The following is a 26,459-nucleotide window of genomic DNA, read 5'->3' as shown; positions in this document are numbered from 1 at the left end:
AAATCCTATTTAATTAAAAAATCTTTTTTATTAAAGAAGTTGTTTAACTATAGTAATTAAAGCTAATAATTTAGCTTTAATAATTAAAAAAATTATATAATATTATTTCTTACTTAGTCAATTAATAGAGCTATTAAATAAATAAATAATATATCTTATTAAGCTAGTATAATCTTGATTATTAGCAAAACTAGTATTACTGATTATATAAAATAAAATAAAGCTAGGGCTAAATTTAATAGTTAAGTTTTTTATTTTTTCTAAATAAAATATTAAATAATTCACAGCTCTGAGATATTTAAAGCTTGAATTAATTAGATATTCTAAAATTAATTAATATAATTTAATAATATCAGGCCTAGTCTAAATTATAAAATATAGAACTAATTCTACTTTCTGCTAAAATTTATAAATTTAATTAATAATAGTCTAATAAAGTAAATTCTTTACTAATTTCTTATTTAAAAATAAAGATTTAGAGCTTTTTCTTTACTCTAAATTAAATTTATTAATAATCTTATTAATATAGTTTAATTATTAAATCTATAACTTTCTATTTGAGCGATTATATAAGATTTAAATATTAAGAAATAAATTAATCTCTTTAAGATCTTTAAATTTAAATAATATTATTAATTCTTACTTAAATTTATTAAATTTTTAATAATTTAATTTATAAAATATATAAATTATATTATTCACAAAAATCATCAAAATTATAAATTTATTAATAAAAATATATTAATCTTTCTGAATAGACTTAAGCTCTAGAATTATTAATCTCTGTTTTAGAATATTTTATTAAAGAAATAATAAATATCTTAATTTATATAGAGCTTTCTGTAATAGAAAAACTGTTTATTTATTTTCTAATTTAGAAATTAGATTTATATAGATTTTCTTTTTAATAAAATTATTAAAAAAAATAATAATTATATCTAGTTAATTAATTTTCAGATTAAACACAGTAATTAAAATTAAAAAAATCTATATAAATCTGGCCGCAAGAGTGCTAGTATATATTTTTAATTAATTAAATATCTATAAATTGCTTCTAATATAAATTCAGATTTTAAAATTAGTTAGATAATTAGTTTTATTAAATTTATATAAAAATATCTATTTTAATAATAATACTTCAGCTTTATTAGTTTTATAAATTAAATATATATTTTAAATATTTAAAACTTTTAATTAATTGATTTCAGTTTTGACAGTCTGAGTAAATTAGTTTAAAAATATATAATTTCTTATTTCTTGCCAGTTAATAGACAGAGATAGAAGTAATAAGAAATTAATATAAAAAATTTTATTCTTATTAATATAATTAATTATTATTTAAATAACTTAAAGAGTAAGCCTAGTCTTTTTAAAATCAGAATTAGATAATTCTGAGCAAATTTATTTTAGATCTCTAATTAATTTAATATCTAAGAATTTAGTTTTATTAATCAGCTTATTAATATTTAAATTATTAATAAGAATCTGAGGCGGTGAAGAAGATAAGTCAGATAATAAAAATAATAAATCTCTTATAATTATATTATCATCTTATCTAACTAAGATATTTAACTAATTACTTAAGACTATCAACTGGCTTAATTCAACAGTCAACTAATCTGAGATTATTAACTAATCTTATTTTAATTAATTATCTAATAAAGATTCAGATATTTATTTTGTCAACAATATGGGCAGACTGGCCAGTTCGCTGCCTAAGGCCCGCCAGTTGGCTGCCTAAGGCTCGCCAGTTTGCGGCCTCAGGCCAGTTGGCTGTCTTAGGCCACCAGTTGGCAGACTAATAATTCCAAGTTCTGCCTATCCCGCAGCGAAGTAAGAGATCTTACTTTTATTAATTATTCTAGTCTTTATTTAATCACTAATTCTATTGTTCTCGGTCTTGTTCTATTTATATAATTTTTATATAATTTTTATATAATTTTTATATGATTTTTATATGATTTTATGTGTTTTTATATACTTTTGATAGCCAATTGGCTATAAATATAAATAAAAAAAATCTCTCAGTTTTTAATCAGTTTTTTAATAAATTTTAATCAAGTTGAATTAGTTTTTAGTCTCTTTCTTATTTATCTAATCTTTAATTTTTTTTATTATTTCTTTTATCTTTCTCTTATCTTTTTTTTATCTTTATCTTACTTTTATCTTACTTTTATATCTAATTTATATAAGAAAGTAAGAGTTCAGTAAAGTCTTTCTGAGAGATTAAAAAAAAATTTTTATTTAATTATCTGATTTTTAATTTTTTTTATTTTTTATTTTTCTTATTTTTTTTTTATTTTTATCTTACTTTTGTATCTAATTTATATAAGAAAATAAAAATTTAATAAAGTCTTCTTAAGAAAAGTTCTTACTTCTTAAGAAAAGTTCTTAGTTATAAGCCTGATTATATTCTTATATTAATTTTTTATTAATATTTCTGAGATTTTTTATATTTTTTTATTTCTCTTATTTTTATTTTATCTCTAACTTAAAATTTATATAAGAAATTATAGAATTTTTAAATAAAAAATAAGACTTATTTAAATTTTTAAATTTTTTTAACTATTTCTTTATTATATTTTAAAATCAGTAATTTAAGAAAATTTCTATTATTCTTAATAATTAATCTGATTAATTTCTTTGGATTAATCAAATTTAATTATTTATTATTAATAAGAGTATCTAGGAATATATAAATCCAGATTTGCCTGAGAAATCTAATTATTTTATTAAGTCAGTTACTATATCTATTTTAGGCTTTAATTATTATATTACTTTAATAATAAATCTTAGTAAATCAGACTATCTTCTATATCAAGAAATTATAAATTAATTTAATTATTAATTTAAGAAATAAAAGAAAATCATCTCTGAACTAGTCTCTTTGAGTTTATTAATAAATTTTATATTAAGCAAGCAAAATCAGTATACTATATTTAATTTAGAAAGATCTTATTAAATTTTATAAGCTCTAAAGAAAAGGATTATTTCTATTAATTAATCTTATATAAAAAAAGTTATTAATAAATATTATAAGCTGCAATTCTCAGAAATAAAAAGTTCTATTAAGAATTATATAATTTAATAAGAGCTTATTTATTTAGAAATAATAGAGCTAAAATTAAGTAAGATTACTAGTTCTATTTAAATAATCTATAACTTTTTTAAATCAGTTTAGAAAATAATAAGTAATTTTATAATAATTTAATAATTAAAATTAATTAATAATAAAAATAATCAGAAAAAACTATCTGAGTTTCTTAAAATAATATAAAAAGTATATAATTAGATTTGCCTAAATTCTTAAATTAGATAATTTATTAAATTAATTAATAATAACAGTGACAGAATCAGCTATATCTTTTTTTAAGATTTTTTAGATAATTCTAAATCAACTGTTTCAATAACTGTTTTAATAACTAAGTTAAAATAAACTTTCTAAAATAATAAAATATTAATAAAAAAATAAAGATTTAAGAATCAATCCTGTCTATGCAAATTAGATAAGAATAATAGATTTTATAATTTTAATTATTATTTCTATATTAATAAGAAACTAAGAGATCCTGAATAAAAGCCTGAGATTAAAATCTTAAATTACTTTAGAAATATTTTTAAAAATAGTTCTAAACTAAGATATTTCTTTGAATAATACTATCAGATTTATCAAATATTATCTTTATTTAATAAGAATAATAAAGCAACTGTCAAGACAGAAAAAATCTTCTTAATAATAAATTAATAAACTATCTATTTAAAATAATTATTAATATTCTATTTATCTTAATAGACTTTTAATACTGCTTCAGATAATTATATCTATAATTTTTTAAATTTCTTTATTAATTATACTTCTATTATAAATAAAAATAGATTAGTAAGAATAGAAGATACTATCTTAGTTATTTAAGATTATAAAATAGTTATTTTTTATCTTATTTATCTAAATAAAAAAGATTTATATTTTAAATTTAAAAAAGTGATCTATATTTCTTAATTTTATATAAATATTCTCTCAGCTATAAAAGCTAATAAAAAAAGACTATTTTTAAATAAGAAAGATAAATTTCTTAAATAAACAGATAAAACTCTATTATATTAAATTAAGAAAATCAAAGAAATATACTATATTTAATAAGAATAAAAATCTAGTTCTGCTATAATTATTATTATTAAGACAAGTCAGTTAACTATCTCAGACTTATTAGTTCATGGTCTTAAGCTAATTAAACTCTCAGAATATTAATATATAATATCTAAAATAATCAAAGAATAATATAAAAAATTAGAGTATTCTGATAAAAAAGTTCTAAATTATCTAAATAATTTAGTTCAGAGAATTAATATTATTAATTTATTAAAACAGACTAGCTCAGATAAGCTAAATCAAAATAAAAAATACTTTATATATAAAATTAGCTAATTAAAAAGACAAATTTTAAGATAAAAATTTAAGAAAAAAAGTCAGGTATTTAAATTAATTTATTAAAACTTAATTTATATAATAAATAAAATTAATAAACAGAGATATATTAATTATTTTTATTATTTTTATTTAAAATTTTATTTAGAGCAAGTCCTAACTTTCAAATCAGATATTTCAGAATTAATTATTAATATAATTTAATTAATTATTAATTAGTTTAAAGTAATATCCAAGAGATTTTATTCTAATTAAAATCAGAATCTTAATATTTTTCTAATCTGAACTAGTATTAAAGATCTACTGATTAATTATTTATTAGTTTATTAGTCAGAGCAAAATCTATATATAAAAAGATCTAGAGCTCTAATTATTTTTAAAATAAAAAGTTTATTAATTAATTCAGGGCTTTCTATATTTTTATAGTCTAAAATAATAGATTTGGCTATTTTTATTCTAAACAGAATACTAAATAGATAATTAAATTAGAAAATATTATATAAAACTATCTAAAAAAGTTTTTTATAGTTATTTAAGAAATCAGATATTTTCTGTTTAAGAAAGTATAAATTATATATTTATATTTAAATTAGCAACTTGTTCAAAGAAAATAAATTAGGATTTAGAGTTCTAATTAATTATCTGATTAATTATTAGATAATTAATATTTGACAGATCTGAATATCTATTCTTAAAAAAGTAATTTTAGCTTGTGATATTATTTTTAATAAAAATTTTAATTATAAATAATATACTAAATTAGAAAATCTATTAATAAAGCAAGAAATAATTAAATTAATTAATTCTATTTAGTTAGAATAATCAAATATCTCTATTTCTAAAGAATCTGAAGAATCTGATATAGATAAGAATCTTTCTAATTCAGAAATATTAAAACAAATACCTGAATCTTTATCAGATAATTAATTAAAATAAGATTAATTAATAATCTTAGATTAGTTAGCTGCCAAACCAAGTCAGTTGACAGTCTTAAGTAATTAGTTAAATATCTTATAAAATAATAATATAATTATAGAGGATTTATTATTTTTATTATTTAATTTATCTTCTTCACCGCCTCAGATTCTTATTAATAATTTAAATATTAATAAGCTGATTAATAAAATTAAGTTCTTAAATATTAAATTAATCAGAGATCTGAAATAAACCCGCTCAGAATTATCTAATTTTAATTTTAAAAGAACTAGGCTTACTCTTTAAGTTATTTAAATAATAATTAATTATATTAATAAGAATAAAATTTTTTATATTAATTTCTTATTACTTTCACCTCCGCCTATTAACTAATAAGAAATAAGAAATTATATATTTTTAAACTAATTTACTCAGACTGCCAAAACTGAAATTAATTAATTAAAAGCTCTAAATACTTAAAATATATATTTAATTTATAAAACTAATAAAGCTGAAGTATTATTATTAAAATAAATATTTTTATATAAATTTAATAAAACTGATTATCTAACTAATTTTAAAGCCTAAATTTATATTAAAGGCGATTTACAGATATCTAATTAATTAAAAACATATATTAATACTCTTGCAACCAGATTTATATAAATTCTTTTAGTTTTAATTACTGTATTTAATCTAGAAATCAATTAACTGAATATAATTACTGTCTTTTTTAATAATTTTATTAAAAAGAAAATCTATATAAATTTAATTTCTGAATTAGAAAATAAATAAATAATTTTTTTATTATAAAAAGCTCTATATAAATTAAGATATTTATTATTTCTTTAGTAAAATATTCTAAAACAGAGACTAATAGCTCTAGAGCTTAAGTTTATTCAGAAAAATTAATATATTTTTATTAATAAATTTATAATTTTAATAATTTTTATAAATAATATAATTTATATATTTCATAAATTAAATTATTAAAAATTTAATAAATTCAAGTAAGAATTAATAATATTATTTAAATTTAAAGATCTTAAAAAGATTAATTTATTTCTTAATATTTAAATTTTATATAATCGCCTAAATAGGAAGTTATAGATTTAATAATCAAACTATATTAATAAGATTATTAATAAATTTAATTTAGAGCAAAGAAAAAGCTCTAAATCTCTATTTTTAAGTAAAAAATTAGTAAAGAATCTACTTTATCAGATTATTACTAATTAAATTTATAAATTTCAGTAGAAAGTAGAGTCAGCTCTATATTCTGCAGTTTAGACTAGATCTAATATTATTAAATTATATTAGTTAATTTCAGAATATCTGACTAATCTAAGTTCTAAATATCTCAGGGCTGTGAATTATTTAATCTTCTATTTAAAAGAAATAAAGAACTTGACTATTAAATTTAGTTCTAGGTCTATTTTATTTTATATAGCTAGTAATACTAGTTTTATTAATAATCAAGATTATACTAACTCAATAAGATATATTGTTTATTTATTTAATAGCTTTATTAATTAACTAAGTAAGAAACAGTATTATATAACTCTTTTAATTATTAAAGCTGAATTATTAGCCCTAACTACTATAATTAAGTAATTTCTTTAATAAAGAAGATTTTTTAAATAAATAGGATTTAATTCTAATTAATAATTCTCTATATTATCTAACAACTATCAAACAGTTAAAATTCTTACTAATAAGAATTTTCTATTTTGGACTAATCTAAAATATATTAATATTATTAATTATTAGCTAAGACAAGAAGCCCTGAATAAAATAATTAATATTTAATAAATATCTATTAATAAAATATAAGCAGATGGCCTGACTAAGCAGTTTCTTAATCAGAAATATACTTAATTTATTAAATAGTTAAATATAATAATTTATTGAATTCTATTATTATTATTTTCTATTTTTAGCAATTTATTTACTCTAGTTTTTTTTAATATTTTATTTTATTAAAACTGCGGGGATATATTAATAATATAAACAGACTGGCCAGTTTGCTGTCTAAGACCCGCCAGTTAACTGTCTAAGACTCGCCAGTTTGCGGTCTCAGACCAGTTGGCTGTCTTAGATTACTAATTAGTAGACTGATGATTTCAAGTTTTATCTATCTCACAGCGAAGCAAGAGATCTTACTTTTATTAATTATTCTAGTCTTTATTTAATTACTGGTTCTATTGTTCTCGGCCCTGTTTTATTTATATGATTTTTATATAATTTTTATATAATTTTTATATAATTTTTATATAATTTTATATATTTTTATGTGCTTTTGATAGCCAATTAGCTATAAATACAAACAAAAAAGATTTCTCAGTTTTTAATTAGTTTTTTAACAAGTTTTAATCAAGTTGAATTAGTTTTTAATCTTTTTTTTATTTATCTAATTTTTGATTTTTTTTATTATTTCTTTTATCTTTCTCTTATCTTTCTTTTATTTTTATCTTATTTTCATCTCACTTTTATATCTAATTTATATAAGAAAGTGAGAGTTCAGTGAAGTCTTTCTAAGAGATTAGAGAAAAGTTCTTACTTAATTATCTGATCTTTGATTTTTCTTATTTTTTACTTCTCTTATCTTTCTCTCACTTTCACCTCACTTTTGCACCTAATTTATATAAGAAAGTGAAAGTTCAATAAAGTCTTCTTAAGAAAAGTTCTTACTTCTTAAGAAAAGTTCTTATATTTTAATATTTCTAAATTAAAAAAATTCTTATTTATATCAGATTCTTCAGATTCTTCAGAAATAGAGATATCTGATTATTCTAACTAAATAGAATTAACTAATTTAATTATTTCTTACTTTATTAATAGATTTCCTAATTCAGTATATTATTTATAATTAAAATTTTTATTAAAAATAATATCACAAATTAAAATTATTTTTTTAAAAATAGATATCCAGATCTATTAAATATTAGTTATCTGATAATTAATTAGATAATTAATTAAAGCTCTGAATCCTAGTTTATTTTTCTTAAATAAATTACTGATTTAAATATAAATATATAATTTATATTTTCTTAAACAGAAAATATCTAATTTTTTAGATAACTATAAAAGACTTTTTTAGATAGTTTTATATAATATTTTCTAATTTAGTTATTTATTTAATATTCTATTTAGAATAAAAATAGTTAAATCTATTATTTTAGATTATAAAAATATAAAAAGCTCTAAATTAATTAATAAACTTCTTATTTTAAAAATAATTAGAGCTTTAAATCTTTCTATATATAGATTTTGCTCTGACTGATAAACTAATAAATAACTAATTAATAAATCTTTAATACTAGTCCAGATTAAAAAAATATTAAGATTCTAATTCTAATCAGAATAAAATCTCTTAAATATTATCTTAAACTAATTAATAATTAATTAAATTATATTAATAATTAATTCTGAAATATCTGATTTGAAAGTTAGAACTTGCTCTAAATAAAATTTTAAATAGAAATAATAAAAATAGCTAATATATCTTTATTTATTAATTTTATTTACTATATAAATCAAGTTTTAATAAATTAATTTAAATATCTGACTTTCTTTCTTAAATTTTTATTTTAAAATTTATCTTTCTAATTAACTAATTTTATATATAAAGCACTTTTTATTTTGATTTAGCTTATCTAAGCTAGTCTATTTTAATAAATTAATAATATTAATTCTCTGAACTAAATTACTTAGATAATTTAGAATTTTTTTATCAGAATATTCTAATCTTTTATACTATTCTTTAGCTGTTTCAGATATTATATATTAATATTCTAAGAGTTTAATTAGCTTAAAACCGCGAACTGGCAAGTCTAAAATAGCTAACTGACTTATCTTAATAGTCAACTGGCTTGATTTAATAGTAATAATTATAGCAAAACTAGATTTTTATTTTTATTAAATATAGTATATTTTTTTAATTTTCTTAATTTAATATAATAGAGTTCTATCTGCTTGTTTAAGAAATCTATTTTTTTTATTTAAAAATAGTTTCTTTTTATTAGCTTTTGCAGCTGAGAGAATATTTATATAAAATTAAAAAATATAAATCACTTCTTTAAGTTTAAAATATAGATCTTTCTTATTTGGGCAAGTAAAGTAAAAAATAATTATTTTATAGTCTTAAATAACTAAGACAGTATCTTTTACTTTTATTAATCTACTTTTATTTATAATAAAAATATAATTAATAAAAAAATTTAAGAAATTATAGATATAGCTATCTAAAGCAGTATTAAAAGCTTATTAAAATAAATAAAATATTAATAATTATTTTAAATAGATAATTTATTAACTTATTACTAAAAAGATCTTTTCTGCTTTATCAGTTATTTTATTATTTTTATTAAATAAAGATAGTATTTGATAAGCCTGACAGTATTATTCAAAGAAATATCTTAATTTAGAATTATTTCTAAAAATATTTCTAAAATAGTTTAAGATTTTGATCTCAGACTTCTATTCAGAATCTCTTAGTTTCTTATTAATATAGAAATAATTATTAAAATTATAAAATCTATTATTTTTATCTAATTTATATAGACAGGGCCGATTCTTAAATCTTTATTTTTTTATTAATATTTTATTATTTTAAAAAGTTTATTTTAACTTAGTTATTAAAACAGTTATTGAAATAGTTAATTTAAAATTATTTAAAAAATCTTAAAAAAAGATATAGCTGATTCTATCACTATTATTATTAATTAATTTAATAAATTATCTAATTTAAGAATTTAGATAAATCTAATTATATATTTTTTATATTATCTTAAGAAACTCAGATAATTCTTTCTGATTATTTTTATTATTAATTAATTTTAATTATTAAATTATTATAAAATTATCTATTATTTTCTGAACTAATTTAAGAAAATTATAAATTATTTAAATAAAACTAGTAATCTTACTTAATTTTAGCTTTACTGCTTCTAAATAAACAAGCTCTTATTAAGTTATATAATTCTTAATAAAATTCTTTATTCCTAAGAATTATAGCTTATAATATTTATTAATAACTTTTTTTATACAGAACTAATTAATAGAGATAATTCTCTTTTTTAAAACTTATAAAATTTAATAAAATCTTTCTAAATTAAGTATAATGTGTTGATTTTACTTGCTTAATATAGAATTTATTAATAAACTCAAAGAGACTAGTTCAGAGATGATTTTCTTCTATTTCTTAAATTAATAATTAAATTAATTTATAATTTTCTGATATAAAAGATAATCTAATTCACTAAGATCTACTATTAAAGTAGTATAATAATTAAAGTCTGAAATAGACATAGCAACTGGCTTGATAGGATAGTTGGGTTCCTCAGGCAAATCTGGATTTGGTCACCAAATTTTGCAAGCCCTAAAGAAGAGGGTTGCCCCCACCAACCAGTCCCGTATGAGGGAAGTTATTAATAAACTCAAAGAGGCTAGTCCAGAAATGATTTCCTTTTATTTCTTAAATTAATAATTAAATTGATTTATAATTTCCTGATATAGAAGATAGTCTGATTTACTAAGATTTATTATTAAAGTAATATAATAATTAAAGTCTAAAATAGATATAATAACTGGCTTGATAGAGTAGTTAGATTTCTCAGATAAATCTAGATTTATATATTCTCAGTTATTCTTATTAATAATAAATAATTAAATTTAATTAATTCAAAAAAACTAATCAGATTAATTATTGAGAATAATAGAAACTTTCTTAAATTGCTAATTTTAAGATATAATAAAGAAATAGTTAAAAGAATTTAAGAATTTAGATAAATCTTATTTTTTATTTAAAAGTTCTATAATTTCTTATATAAATCTTAAGTTAAAGATAAAGTAAAAATAAAAAAAATAAAAGAATATAAAGAGTCTCAGAGATATTAATAAAGAATTAATATAAGAATATAATCAGGCTTATAACTAAGAACTTTTCTTAAGAAATAAGAACTTTTCTTAAGAAGATTTTATTAAACTTTTACTTTCTTATATAAATTTAATATAAAAATAAGATAAAAGTAAGAGAAAGATAAAAAAAATAAAAAAATAAAAAAAATTAAAGATTAGATAACTAAATAAGAATTTTTTTCTAATCTTTCAGAAAGACTTTACTGAACTCTTACTTTCTTATATAAATTAAATATAAAAATAAAATAAAAGTAAGATAAAGATAAAAGAAAAATAAGAAAAAAATAAAAGAAGTAATAAAAAGAATTAAAAATTAGAAAAAGACTAAAAACTAATTTAACTTAATTAAAACTTATTAAAAAACTAATTGAAAATTAAGAGATCTTTTTATTTATATTTATAATTAATTAGCTATTAAAAGTATATAAAAATATATAAAATTATATAAAAATTATATAAAAATTATATAAATAAAACAAGGCCGAGAATAATAGAATTAGTAATTAAATAAAGACTAGAATAATTAATAAAAATAAGATCTCTTACTTTACTACAGAATAGGCGGAACTTAGAATTATCAGTCTGTTAACTAATAATCTAAGACAGCCAACTGGCCTAAGACCACAAACTGGTGAGCCTTAGGCAGCGAACTGGCGAGTCTGCCCATATTGTTGACAATATAAATATTAAAAATTAAAAATTAATATTATTAAAATATTCTTAAAAATAAATCTTATTCTAAAAATTTTTAATACTATATTACTATAGTTACTTCTATATATAAATATTTTATAAAATTAAATAATATTACTAAAGCTGCTGTTATATTAATATAGATTTATAATAAAACTAAAATATATATATAATATAATAAGAAGTTTAAGAGTAATTATATAAAAAATCTAAATAAATAAAATTAAATTAATTTTTTCTTAATAAATATACTTCGATAACTTATTAATTTTAATATTTTTTTTTATATTTTAAAGATAAGAATTATTGCTGATATATATAATAAGATTAAAAAAATTTATAAAATATTAAAAAATACTAATATATTCTTTAAATTTTAAAAAATAATTAATATAAAGTACTCTATTAATATTAATTTCTTTATTTTTTTAAAAAAATAGACTAAAATAATTAATAATTTACACGAGATAATTAAATTATCTGACTAGATTAAATTTATATATTTTTAAATTATTTTATAAAATAATTCTATAATATAATAATTTCTAATCTTAATTAATTATAATAATCTCTTAAAGTCTAATTTATATAATATTTATTAAGAATTTATTATTTTTAAATATAATTAGAAAATATTATTAATCTATCTTGCTGATAATATAATTATTATATTATATAATTAAAAATAAGATTATAATTATAACAGAGACTATAACAGAGATTATAATAATTTTAATTTTTAATTAATTAGAATTTTTTAAATCTCTAATTTTATAAATTATAATTTTATATAATATAATTATTATTAATCTTGTAATAATTATTTCTCAAGCAATTATTATTATAAAATAGATAATAAAAATAAAATTAAAATTAAAAATAATAAATAAGATTATAATAAAGATTATAAATATAATAAAAGATATAATATTTCTTTAGCTAATATAATTAATAATAATACTCTAGAATTAGCTACTAATATCTTTATTAAATTAATTCTAATAAATATTTTAAGTATAAATTATAATAATCTTAATATTAATATTATTAAGATCTTTAATAATATAGATATTAATACTAATATTTTTAAGAAGTTATCTATTATTATTAATATTATTATTAATAAGATAGATCTTTTTTAAAATATTATAAAATAATTTAAGAAATTTATAAAGAATCTAAATTTTTAAATAATTAACTTAGAATTATTATATTATATAATATTTTTATAAGCAAGTTTTATTAATTATTATATATATATTATACTGATCTATATAGTTATAAACTTAATATTCTAAATTTAGAAATATAATAATATTATATTTAATCTTTTTATTTAGACTGATTAATTAATTCAGCTTAATTTTTTAAGATTTATTAATATTTAGTATATTTTAATATTAATCTATAATTTTTTCTTGATTTATTAATTTATTAAAGAGAGTCTTAAAATAAAGTTTAAATTAAATAGCTTAATAATATTTATTAATATTATTAATAAATATAAAAATTATAGATATATTCTGATTAATTATTATTATTTTTTTATTATTAATAATATAAGTTCTAATTAATTAAATATCTTAAAATAAGCTGATTATCTTATATAAATATTAAAAAAAATTAATTTTATTAAATTCTTATTTTTTACTGTTATTACTATAATTTTTTTAAATCTAAAATTAATCTTAATTTATTTAATCTATTATCAGACCGCCTATATCTCTAAGTATAAGTTTTATAATTTAATAAAATATACAATTAATATATAAATATTAAAGAGAATATTTTAGAAATTATATAGACTATATTTTAAAAGTAAAGATTATACTCTATTTATTAATAAGAAAATATAAGATATTAAGTTTAAATTAAAAGATCTTATTTATATAAATATTTATAAATTAATCTTTATAAAAGACTCTATTAATATTTTTTATTTTATTATTTTTATTAATTATATTACTTAATACTGCTGAGTCTTTATAATAAAGAATTATATAAATATATTTAAGAAATTTATTTTATTATAAAATTATTTATTAATCTAATTTTAAATATTAGTTAAATATCTTTATATAAATAATATATTAGAGTATAGTCTCTTAAAAAAAACTATTATAAATCTAAAAATATTATTTAAAATTCTGCTCTATATTATTAATCTATTCTAAATAAAATAATTAAAATTAAGAATTATTATTTAATAAAGTTAATTATTTTTATAATAATAGAAAATTAACTTTCCAGATTTCTGTAGAATTATATTATATAAATAATTAAATATATTAAAAATAGACTTATTTATAATATTTTTAATATAATATTTTATAAAACTTTATATAATATTTAATCTAATATCTTCTATTAAAAAGTTCTTAATTATTAATACTAATATTTTATATCAGAGAAGATTTATAACAAATTAGACTTTAGAATAAATAAAGATTAATTTATTAATTATAATAAAAATCTATATAAGATTTATAACTTAAAATTAAAAAAGATTATTATAATTAAAAATATTATTTTTTATAAAAAACTTATCTTCATACTGTTATCTTTAAATATTAAATATAAATTAAATAATATTCTAATTAATTCTTCAATTACTGATTAAAATATTAAAAAATATTAATATATTTTATCTAAATTTCTGCTTATATAAGATAATTAATTTAAATTTATTAATTTTTATAAGCCCGCTGCTATTAATTCTTCTATTTAGTCCTGAATTATAAAATTATAAATTAAATTTAATTAATTAATTATTAATAATTTTTTATAACTTAAAAAATATAAAATAACTAATGTACTATCTCTGATTATTACTTTAAATTTTTTTATTAATATATATAACTAATCCAGTAATAGATTCTATTCTAGAATCTTAATCTAAGTTATCTTCTTCAGTATTAATATTAATAATTAAAAAATTATTAATTATTAATAATAATAAAATTAACTTATTAAATATTTTTTTTATTTTATTATACAAAGCAGTCTAGTGCTTAAATTAAAATCTTAAATTAATCTCTTTAATAATCTATAAGAATTAAGAAATTAAGTTTAAAATTTCTAGAATATATATAATTATATATTATAATTCTATAAATAAATTTTAATCTATATAAAATATTATATAATAATATTATTTTATTAAAATTGTCTAATAAAAAATATATTCTATTTTTATAACTAGATATTATATTATATAAAGAGTTAATAAAATAATATAATATAATTTATTATAAAATTAAATAGTATCTTTATTTAGAAATCTTCTATATTATTTATAAAAAAAAGAGAATAAGATCTTTATTAATATATTAGATTTAATATATTAAGTCTAATAATATCTATAAAATATATTTTATAATTAAAATCTATAAATAGTAATTAAATAAGAATTTTAAGATATATAAAATCTATATAATTATTATAAAATTAATAAATCTAAAAATATTTATTATATTAATTATAAAATTTAAATAATATTTATATAGTATTAATATTATAGCTATTTTTTTAAATATTAAATTATATAAGCTATTTTATATTTAACTCTCAGAGAGCTTTAAGAAATTAGATTATTATAAATTATTTTTTAAAATTATTTATAATTTAAAATAATTATTTAAAAAATAATATATATTATTTTATAATTTTTTTATCTTACAAGAATTTATATATATATATATAAATTATATTATATTTATTTATAATAATATTTATATTCTTATCTATATTAATAATATCTTATTATTATTATCTAATCTTAATTATATTAAAAAAATCAAAGATATAATTAACAAGATATTTAAATATATTAATAATAATTATATAAAATAATTTTTTAATATAGATCTTGCTTATTATACTGAAGATATTAAAATTTTATAAAAATATTATATTCTTAGTATTTTAAAATAATTTAATCTTAGGAATTATAAGTCTTCTCTAATTTTATGTAATCTTAAGATTATCTTAATTATTAGAAATCTTAAAGATCTTGCTATAATTAATAAAATCAAAATATATTAAAAATAGTTTAAATATTTGATTTAATTAATTATTAGAATATACTCTAATATAGTCTATATAATAGATAAAATTATTTATTATATTATTAATCTCTCTGAGATTTATTTTATTATTATTATTTAAATTTATTATTATTTAAAGAAATTATTAGATTTTATTTTTTTTTATATTTAACAGTTCTAATCTTCTTATATATTATAATATTAATTAAATAGATTTTTATATTAATAAATTAGCTTTAATAAATAATTATATCTTTATTCTTATCAGAGAATCTATCTTATAATATTTTAAGAAATAATTTATTATTATATTTTTTTTATTAAAATTAAATATATTATTCAGATACTGACTGTTCAGAAAATACTTTAGCTTTATTTTTTTATATTATCTGCAGAATTTCAAGCCAAAGAGATATTAAATTATATTATATAATATTATATTATTAGTCATATAACTTAATACCCTGCCGGCACCTAGAGTGGCTTAACCTGACCGTTATACCTTAACCTTAACCTGGCCATAACCTGGCGGTCAGGTTAAGGTATAAAAAATTTTTAACCGTACGGTTAAGGTCAGGTTAAGGTACAACCGTCACTATAACCGTTTATACCTGCCGGTCAGGAAGGTCAGGTATAGCAGGTAGGTTAATAACCGCAGGTTAATTCGTAATATATACATCCTTCTTACATAGATAATATACAAAGTGTAATATATATTTAATTACAGTATAGACATGGTAATATTCTTTAGATATAGCCTACTGCTCGACCTGCTCAACCGGTCGCGTTAAGAGATATACTACACTCTGGAAAAGGCTTTTACAGAACCTAGTATAGAAGAAATAAGAAAAGATACAGAATATTTATTCTTTATACTGTCCGGGACGGTGATCATGATGGCGTAGGAATCGTAAAGGCCGGGTCTCTATCTCTACCTGAGTACGTGTGGTAGTCGAAGACTCAGGTAAGACTAGTTCTCCTAATAGAACTAGTTCCTGAGTTTTCAATTCCCGGGTGTTGCAAGATATGAAGGCATGCAATACAGTAGATGTAAGGGGTTCCATCGGGGAACAATGCACCTTCCTGAAAGCTGTCCCATGTTGTTGATGACTTTTCCCGACCGAAGTGAAATGGCGGTTTTTTAGCTCGTGTACGGCCTTTAGAAAAGGTTGTCTCCTGCCACCAATCCTGGAAAATAGGGAGCTTTTCTTGGAGAGCTGGATATGGGACAATCTTCCGATTCCTCGCGACGCGTGTAATCTCGAGATTTGGGGGAGGAGGAAAGATCTGACTTGAGAAGCTTATCTCAGTTTGGGCATTATCATGGTTTGTAAAGATCTGAGAAACGGAAGAAGAAGGCTCGATAGTATTCTCTGAAAATAAACCAGATGACTGCAATTGACTCATGATTCTGAAGCTGTTCTGCAAATAATAGATATAGAAAGATAGAAGCAGAAAACTCTGCAAAGGCAGTTTGTTTTGCTTCAAGACACGACTTCGCGTAAATGTGATCTATCATATTTTAACATGCAGCTGAGGCGCCCGCTGTATCTTATTCATTTCAGTAGGCCTAGCAAGCAGGAATTCATATCTGGAGCCCAGAGTTATAGAATAGTCCCTTCTCTTAAACAGAGCTGCTTAAGGCATAATAGACTAGGGTAGAAAGTAGATATTCATAGGAGAGGTCTGCAAAAGGCTTTTACAGGATCTTCTATAAGAGCTGTAGTATCACAGTGCAGACCTAGTGTACCCTGTTTACCTGTTCTACCCGTTCGACCTGTTTGACCTGTTTGACCTGTTTGACCTGTTTGACCCGCTCTACCCCAACAACCCGACTGTCCGCAACCTCCTTAACTGCCTGCCAGTTCCTGATCCTGTTGGTAGCTCTTCGAGCTACATCTTGTCTATGAACCTGAGAATAGCCTGACCCAGGAGAAATAGTAGAATAGAAGCAGTATATTTATTCCCAGTATTCTAATTAGTAGTTAATATATGGTTTTTCTAGTGTTCTATGATATGATTAAGGTGTACGGCTAAAACGGAGCGGTAATTATATATCTTTACACATGTTTCTCGCTGTAAGAACAATAATTTTATAAAAAGCTGAATTTTATCAACACAACTAGGATTTCCTTATTATTTCCGATGAATAGTGATAAAGAAGATACTAATTTCTTTCTCAGTTATATTTTTTTAATCTAAAAAGCTTCTTTTTATATACTTTTAGGCGACGGTGAAGATGGCCAGGTTAATAACCGTTTAACCTGGGTATACCTTAACCGTGCTAGAGCTTAAAAAGGTATAGCGGGTAGGTCTTGGCGCCAAGAACGGTTAAGACGGTTAACCGCCCGGTTTTTAGCTATACCGCGGTCAGGTATAAAAATTTCCTTAACCTGACCATAACCTGGCGGTTAGGTATAAAAATTCCAATTAACCTGACCTGACCTGGCCGTTAGCCACTCTACCGGCACCTCAAGTAGGCAGCCGCCCCTAGCTAGTTGAATCTATCAACCTTCTGCTCCCTAGCATCCTTCGTACAATTTTCTGCTCTATCATAGTCAAGGGTGGCATCTCAGAATACAATGCGAGACGTTTACAACCAGCAGCTAGCAGACAAAGGCCGGATTCAATGTTATTCTGAAAAAAAAAAAACAAATTCAGACTGTAATCTGAAAGGATTTCTTACTGCTCGCAATTTCCAGCTTGTCATGTGGAGTGGTGCCCACTTAAGCAGAGATCGAGCTATAAGTCTTGCGATTTGTGGCACTCTTACGCTGGGCAAGAGAAAGCTGTAGCTTTTCTGCTGAGATGATTCAGACCTATATAACTCACACCCCATGAACCTGAGAGTTCATGTTCCGGGTTGCTTCAGCTTCTACATCTTACAGCGACTAGGATAATCAGCAAAATATCCATGTATAGACTTACTGTAAGGATAGTAATCCTTATAACCCTCGCGATATAATATATCGCGAGGAATGCCCATGCTGCGGAGGTGGTCCCTCGCGAAGTAATCACGCTAGTATAACACGTGACTTACAGAATTCTCGCGGATATGTTTATCCGCGAGAGAAGCTAGATAGAAGACTAGCGACAATACTTTAAGCAATACAGACACTATCTTGACTTCGCGATAGATATACTTTCTTCACACTACCTCAACACGCACCCTTATACTTACGACATATAGTAGGTTTTCGGTCGTGTGTTTCAGAAGGATGTATGATCGTATCGACATGGGCTCAAACTCACAGCACAAATTTTTTATTTTCTGTCATAGGCAGACAAACATTCAAAACTCGAATTAGCATTGAGATCATATCAAAGCTTGGAAAAACATAGAACCCTGAGCGCGAAAAAGCAAGCTGGTACATGAATCACGGGGAGGAAAAACATTTAAACGAGCACAGCACAAATATAGCTTAGCTAAGCTGTGTGTGGCAGTCTGAAAAGAACACGATATCCGCTTGGCTGCGTTGGCTAACTGAGATTTCACCCGTCCATCTAGCGGAGCATTGCGTGAACTGGTACTTTTGATGTGTAACCCGCCATGGCTTTAGACTTTGCTAGATTCAGCAAGATCATCATACAAGAATTCAAAGCTGGCAAACCTTGTGAAAAAAGTCCTGTAGCCTCAATTTGTAGGCCAAGTGTTGGCCTCAAAATGCCTTGTACAATACATGTATATTGGGCAGAATCCATGATGTCATACTTTGCGAGGGCATTCTCGGCAGACGTCATTGCACTCGAGCCCGCGTTCAGTTATTTAGAGCTACCAAAGTGCTTGTAGCTTGAACTATCAGGTTTCAAGAATGATCCATTTGTTGCTACTGTGAGTCGACTTCACTATCCATTAGAAATGATTCATCATACAATAAGACCTATCATTTGCTAATCTTGGTAAGTTGATTTCTCAAATGCTGATAAGTACAATTCCGAATTCCTTTTAAATTACAGGCAATGATTGTTGAGCAACCAACAAAATTCAGTTTCCAGAGCTCTTAATTGGAGGATGAGTCAGAGCAATATTTCCTGGATTCAAGTACTGCTTTCAAGTCGTTTTGAAGTTACCTTTTTGTCAGTAGCTACCAAATGGATCATTTTTGAAACCTAAGCTCGTCATACCATGATGCCATGGGACAGAACCATCCAACTCAGTTGAGAATTAATCCCGTCCAGGAGACAAACCACCACCGCATCATGTTAATTCCGATATCGAAATACGGACTCAAAGTGACGCTCGCCGTTGCACAGCATGTCGCCAGTGTGTAGCTGGAGGAGGATACCCAAAGTGGTCATGCCATAAGGTTGTCTCGTTGTTCGGCCATATCTGGTAGTGAAAGTCTTCGGCGCCGGGTATACTCGGATGTACCATTTCAATTTTCAAGACTTTTGGCCCTAAATTTCCTTTCAGGATTGGCTCCTCCACGATTTGGTAGTTTGATCCGCCGAAAGGGTTATATAGGTCAGGAGGTGGCGGTGTTAGGACAGTAACTAGTCCTCCATCTTTAGCAATATGATAGGCGTACATAGCAGATGCACCCTTCATATATCGACTCCACCCTTTGCTTGACTTTCGGGACCATAAACACTGTGCGTGATCATGAACCATCAGCGGCCCCATAACTGTTGTCAACGTCTGCATACCGTGTTGATCTGCCCAGGTCTGCACCAAGTTACGGGGCACACCGCTCCACATGGCTTGACATCCAGGCTGCCATATATCGCTGTGGAAACGGCTGCAGATTTGGGTTGCCTCCCTGATAGTGAGAAAGTTGTGGAAGTTCTCCAATGTCTCTGGCGAGCACATAGATATGACTCGTTGTAACAATTCAAAAGACGTGGGTGAACTCACAGAGTTGACAGGAACTTTGCAAGAGATCCAGCCATGCTAAGTTGAAATATGTGAAAGACGAAATTATTATATCACTTTTACGTAGAGTCCCGTGAAAGTAGTCTGCGTACTGGCCTAAGTTGGCCCAAGCGGTTTTAATTGACCGCCTCCTCAAGTAGTAATTTGCCAGGCAGAAATGGCCTCACTAAGCCTGTATAGGCAGTAATCAGGCATTAATCATAGGATGACAAAGAGACATTAGTTACGCAGTCTACTTTCCTTCCACTGTATCTTTAACTATAGAGAAGTCGAACACTACCCTTGCACAGATGAAAACTTCTTATCGCCACGTGCATCTTCTGAATACATGTGCTGAGATGGTTTTTGGCTTCTGTATAGTACACCTCACATCATCTAAAGCGCCCTACGGTATTTTCCATTCCGTTTTTCATTTCACAGGTAATACAACAGTGCTTAATGATTGGTGCGTAGGCAATTTCTGTAACAATCTGTACGCATGGCTGGCTGTCAGTAAGAAAGACTCCATGCCAAGGCGCCTGCCCCCCACCCGGGCGCCCGTCTACTCTGCGCTTACAGCTTACTTATCTTAGGCTACACAGGTCATCTTTGTGTTGCAATATCAGTTCATTAGGCGAGATCAAATCAAGCAAGGTGATAGTCTGTGTCTGACCTCAACTGGAAACCAAGGATAATGCGTACATTCCTGCAATGTATGGACGAGTAAATGCTTATTTATCGCGTTTCTACCAAGCTATTACTTTGCGCCACTTCCAAGTGACGTAGAATGTCAGTCATCATTATCGCCCTGGTAGCTTTCTGTAAAGTATTGTAAGATTATTTCAACCTACCCTCAACTCCCTATTAAATCTCTTATTTCCTCTGTAATTCAATTCAAAACCATTAGGCTTACTATATCAAACAATAAACAGTGAATTCAGCAAGTAAGTCACTCGCAAATACAGTATTTTACTTAATAGAAAAAAGCTTATCTGACCAGATACCTCTTGTCCTCCCTTTTTATCTTTGTAATTGGCCAGAAAAGAAAAGAGATTACGATGCATTCTAGATTTTTGATTAATTTATCTTCTTCTCTTAATAATCTTATAAATAATAAAATACAGAAGGCAAACAAACATCAAGCTGACTGATCAGGGATCGAGAAAATAATATTTGTTCTGCTGTATAAGTACACTTATACGCGCGACTACACGCCGCCCTTGTGCTCGAAGAGAGAAATCCCACAGCCACCAGCTGAAACTGAAGATAATATTAATAGTGAGTTGTTCTCTTTACTAGCATCACAGTTAAAAAACAAGCAAAGATATAGAATCTGACACCGGATCTCTGTGAAAGCTAAAGAAGCAGAGCAAGTCTCTAATCAGACTAGTAATACAGTAATAAATACAGCAACAAAGTAAGAGACAGCAGCTATATCAAATATATCAGCTGAATCAGAAACTCCGACTGAATTAGAGATTATAAATAAACTTAAGACAGAGGCAACGCCAGAGACAGAGCAGTCAAGTACTTATTTCAGCGGTTATACTTTACTATATAGAGAAAAGAGTATCTGGACACAGTATCTTCAAGATAAGTTTAAAACTCTCAGTATATAATATACAAACTTGTATAATTATGCTTTATCAGCTCGGAAAGATATATTTGCTTTGAAAGAGAACTCTTATTCTTGAGAGAATTTTACCCCCATCTTTCTTGAACATGCAAAATTATATATTTTAGCTGATAAGTACTGTATTCTCCCCCTCGCAGATTTGATTCTGTATAAGCTGGAAACAATATTAGTATATTTTAATCTGTATAAAGAAAATATAAATAATATGACTGAACTAATCTGATTCTCTTATTAATAAACACGGCTCAACGATGCTCTGAGGTTGTTGATTATTATTTATATTATATCAGTGCTTGATCAAATAGGCGAAAATACTGAGTTTCAAGAGCTGTTAATGGATGGCGGATTTTTTGTTCTTGATCTTTGGCAAATAATATGGTGCTGAAGTGATACTAAACATACATACGAACATTTTCGATTGTATGCGAAAGCAACTTGACATGCTTACTGACTGACTGTACAGAATTTGAATGTGATGTGTAAAATGTATGCTCCATATTTAGCCAAGACGACAGGGCTAAACCACATTTAGTAATTCTCTGGAAGGCTACAATCGGCGTATTACATTAGAAGGCCGAGATAACAGTAACATGTAAGAAATCTGTAGAGGTTCCCTGCACTGGTAACGATACGGCTGGAAGATTCTATGCAAACATAACAAGCTTGTATTACCCCAGGTCGAGAAGCCTGCTGATCGCTGATCGAAACGTGTCCAAATAAGAGGTGTCCACGTCTCACGAGCCTGGCTAGTCGATTAACTCGGTATACATCAGCTACCTAGTGGATGCGGGAAATGAGATTTACTCGAGACATAATAGCTGATTGAGATTGATGCTGTATTCATAGATGAGTAAGGCATAATTACTAGCTACATATCGGGTATACGCACGCCGGTAACCTCCTTTACAATCTCAAGAGAATTATCTCGCTAAGTGTACAATTACAACCAAGCATTGTTACCCCGCTCCGCTGAGTCATAGTTACCGTCACCACTACAAAGCCTACCAAGCGGAATAACAATGCATGGAGGGCTGATTTAGAATGTCTGTCTCTAGATTGTGACAAGTCAAATCAGTCAGTCTCGCTTCTATGCCGCATAACCTGATGCTTCTTATCGTATCCTGATAAGAAATTGAAAAAGAGGGAAACTTACTCCCCCGCCGAGATAGGGGTCCTAGTCTTCTCCGGTACGTACAGTGATGAATATATTCAAAGTTTCAATTAGCTTTGATATCGATAGAGCTGTCAGATACCAGTAATTTCTGTTGATGCCTAGGCAAGGCTCGACTCATTGGCACGGCCGGACACGTGTCTCTGCATCATACGTGGCCCGCGGAGAGAAGAAGCGACCAATATCTCCTACATGCGACCCCTTATCGGTTAGACATACAGTCAATATTCCATTCGTCATAAGTTGTCTCATTGCAGGATCAGAATGGAGACGGTGTGGCAGACACATACATCTATCTGTCTTTGTCCTTTATAGCACGGATGCCGCGGCTAATTCTTCGACAGAGTTCTATAAACCCCGCCTAGCCATGGTTCAGTCATTTGAGTCATCTTAAAGGTTTCCCTTTAATTGACTCTGACAGCGATTAATATGGCAGTATTCCAGAAACTACTTCAAAATCCAAGGTAGGTATATCGGATACAGTCCATATGACTAGCTAAAATAGATGCAGTATCTTCACTGATAGCCCGCTTCAAATTATTGCGGGCGAGAACAAGCGCATCTACTATGCTCATTCCACGATACTAGCATGCAACTCATCAGCGTTAAATGCCCGAATAAACGGGCCATGGAGGGAACATGGAAACAGCGAACCGATCGACTGGTCGGATTTTGATGAGCCGACAGTAGAATGCGTCTTGAGCTATGTCTATACTTCAGACTATTATGTTCCAGGTGCAGTTTACGATGAACAGGAGAAGTACCGAGAGACGGGAAATGGTAATGTCTATCAGATACAACTGAAAACCGCGATCATCATTAGACCAGATCCTGATCTCATCGCAGATATCGATTTGGATGGAAACTTCGACGTTTCTGACGTTGAATCACCAGTTCCAGACACCGAACTTCACAATAAATGGGAACCTGACCGACCTCTACCACCTTTGAGTCGATACAGCAGATTTGGTTTACCAGCCTTGACCTTTCAAACTGCTGCAGGTGGCTTCAGCAAAACAACAGAGAATCGTCCCGAAGCTCTCGGCCATGCGATCCTGATCCACTCCAAGGTTTATTGTTTTGCTCACCGATTTTGCTTTACCGAACTCGAGGAATTTGCAATACAACGCCTTACACAAGTTTTACTGGCATGCAATGATCTTCTCAGCGAACTATTTCCACATCTTGCAGATTCGATTCGGTTGATATACGGCTCGACACCGACTGCCGTACCTCCAGAAAATCCAGCTCGAAGACTATTATCCCGCTTTGTCGCATTGAGATATAGCGCGCTCTCAGTCGAAGTCTTGGAGACAGTTATAGCAGAAGGAGGTGACTTCATGATTGATTTGTCACATCAATTGTGTAGACGACTTGCATCAAGTGGTACAGACACTCAAATAATGGAGGAACAGATTGACGAGCTTCAAGCGAGGTTGGAAGTCCTAGAGTCTGAAGCTCAAAGGAAAGAAATTCAGCTCGAGCGTTATAAGGAAGAGATAGAGCAATGGGAGAGCTGGAACCGAGGACTTTCTGGGAAATACAGCAAAGCGAAAAGGAAGGTCAAACAGGCCGTCATTGATCCTAACGAGACTAGTCTCTGATTTCTCTCGATTCAGTCATTCGTGAACGCAAGGCATGGTGGGACAAGCTACATATCTGCTTTAGTTATCACACAAGCCGACAATCTCGAGGGGCTATGATTCGGTGATGCTCCTATTTTCGTGGTTAGCCTTGAAGAGTGGTGGGCCTCAGCAGGTAATCATCTGATAATATAATCAAGGCTCCACAAGACAAGGCTCTCTTTGCCATACCACTAGTTCTAGTTTACTTGGTGCTGGCAACGCGATCCTTTTCGGATCCAACAGCACACAGATATGCTCCAGCACCCACAGTGCAGGGCTAGTCTTCGAGGCGCTACGGCCTATAGTCAGGGTAATGGAAAGTTGGCCGGTCTAGCACCAAATGCGTTCCACTCCGATCTATAGACCACCAGATCTTCTATAACTGTCAAAATGCTGACTGGGGACGGAACTGAGCATGAGTCCTTCACAGTAGCTGGATTGATTGTAGAGAATTCAAAAAATACTGCAGACCACGTTCGTGGCTCTTCCACAGCGCACTTTCCTTATTTTTGTTCACACTATTGCATAACATCATCTGCCGTTACTATATTCTCTGGTATACCCCAAACATTTGTGCAACCGACGCCATCAATCGCCGTGTTATATGCAGACTTCTTCCCAAACTCATGAGAATAGTAAAGGTACCATCGTGGATCGCTGCATGAACACACCAATTGACGGAAACTTTCCGGAGAGAACAGTCATAAAATCGTGCATTCTCGTGCTCCGCCTGCGCGTACTGATCCGCGACCCTCTGAGCTTCGCGTATATCGGATTCTGTGACTGGTAGACTGCACATCTTCTTCCATCTCCCGCGCTCGTAGGCTCGAAAGGTGATGGTCACTGTCTTGTCAGTATCGCCCGAAGAGGACCTTGGGCCAGCCTCGCTTCCAATAAGAGAGGAAAACAAGGTTAGAGAAATCGCTCCATCTGTATCAAATACGAGGGCGTGCTCATCTTCTCGGCTCTCAATCGGCTGTAATGCCTTCCTCCGGACCAGAGAAACGTGATTGGTGCCGGGTGTCGTAATCATAGGATCCTGCTCAAGCTCATTCTTCACCGTGGATTGAAACTCAGAGAACGTAATTTAGGGTTAGGGTTTAGGGTCTAGGGTCTAGGGTTTAGGGTTTAGGTTAGGGTTTAGGGTTTAGGGTTTAGGGTTTAGGGTTTAGGGTT

General features: G+C 25.6%; 3 protein-coding genes across 3 annotated transcripts; 2 read left to right on the top strand and 1 right to left on the bottom strand.

Annotated features, from left to right (window-relative positions):
- Positions 1 to 1,690: 1,690 nt before the first annotated feature.
- On the top strand, positions 1,691 to 17,926 carry BO70DRAFT_395770 (uncharacterized protein; the record flags this gene model as incomplete). Its single annotated transcript, XM_025546565.1, has 3 exons — positions 1,691 to 1,706; positions 10,687 to 10,755; positions 17,739 to 17,926. The coding sequence occupies 3 exons, from the start codon at positions 1,691 to 1,693 to the stop codon at positions 17,924 to 17,926; spliced, it is 273 nt and encodes a 90-aa protein (XP_025399766.1).
- Positions 17,927 to 19,919: 1,993 nt separating this feature from the next.
- On the bottom strand, positions 19,920 to 20,916 carry BO70DRAFT_361457 (uncharacterized protein). The gene has a single exon (XM_025543050.1). It carries the CDS (start codon positions 20,696 to 20,698, stop codon positions 20,228 to 20,230), a length of 471 nt encoding a protein of 156 aa, XP_025399765.1. The 5' UTR covers positions 20,699 to 20,916; the 3' UTR covers positions 19,920 to 20,227.
- A 2,713-nt stretch (positions 20,917 to 23,629) lies between these two features.
- Positions 23,630 to 25,752, top strand: BO70DRAFT_361456 (uncharacterized protein). Its single transcript, XM_025543049.1, has 3 exons — positions 23,630 to 24,122; positions 24,170 to 24,438; positions 24,505 to 25,752. The coding sequence occupies exons 1-3, from the start codon at positions 24,088 to 24,090 to the stop codon at positions 25,260 to 25,262; spliced, it is 1,062 nt and encodes a 353-aa protein (XP_025399764.1). The 5' UTR covers positions 23,630 to 24,087; the 3' UTR covers positions 25,263 to 25,752.
- Positions 25,753 to 26,459: the final 707 nt, after the last annotated feature.

Source organism: Aspergillus heteromorphus, assembly GCF_003184545.1.
Source record: "Aspergillus heteromorphus CBS 117.55 chromosome Unknown BO70scaffold_10, whole genome shotgun sequence".
Lineage (NCBI taxonomy): Eukaryota > Fungi > Ascomycota > Eurotiomycetes > Eurotiales > Aspergillaceae > Aspergillus > Aspergillus heteromorphus.
The sequence above is the reverse complement of the archived record's forward strand: the minus strand, read 5'-3'. Positions and strand labels throughout refer to the sequence as shown.

Coding starts and splice junctions, on each gene's coding strand:
- BO70DRAFT_361457 (XM_025543050.1), bottom strand. CDS start 20,698: ATGTGGAGCGGTGTGCCCCGTAACTTGGTGCAGACCTGGGCAGATCAA.
- BO70DRAFT_361456 (XM_025543049.1), top strand. CDS start 24,088: ATGGCAGTATTCCAGAAACTACTTCAAAATCCAAG. Junction 24,123..24,169: donor AAACTACTTCAAAATCCAAG/GTAGGTATATCG, acceptor AAATAGATGCAG/TATCTTCACTGATAGCCCGC. Junction 24,439..24,504: donor GTACCGAGAGACGGGAAATG/GTAATGTCTATC, acceptor ATCTCATCGCAG/ATATCGATTTGGATGGAAAC.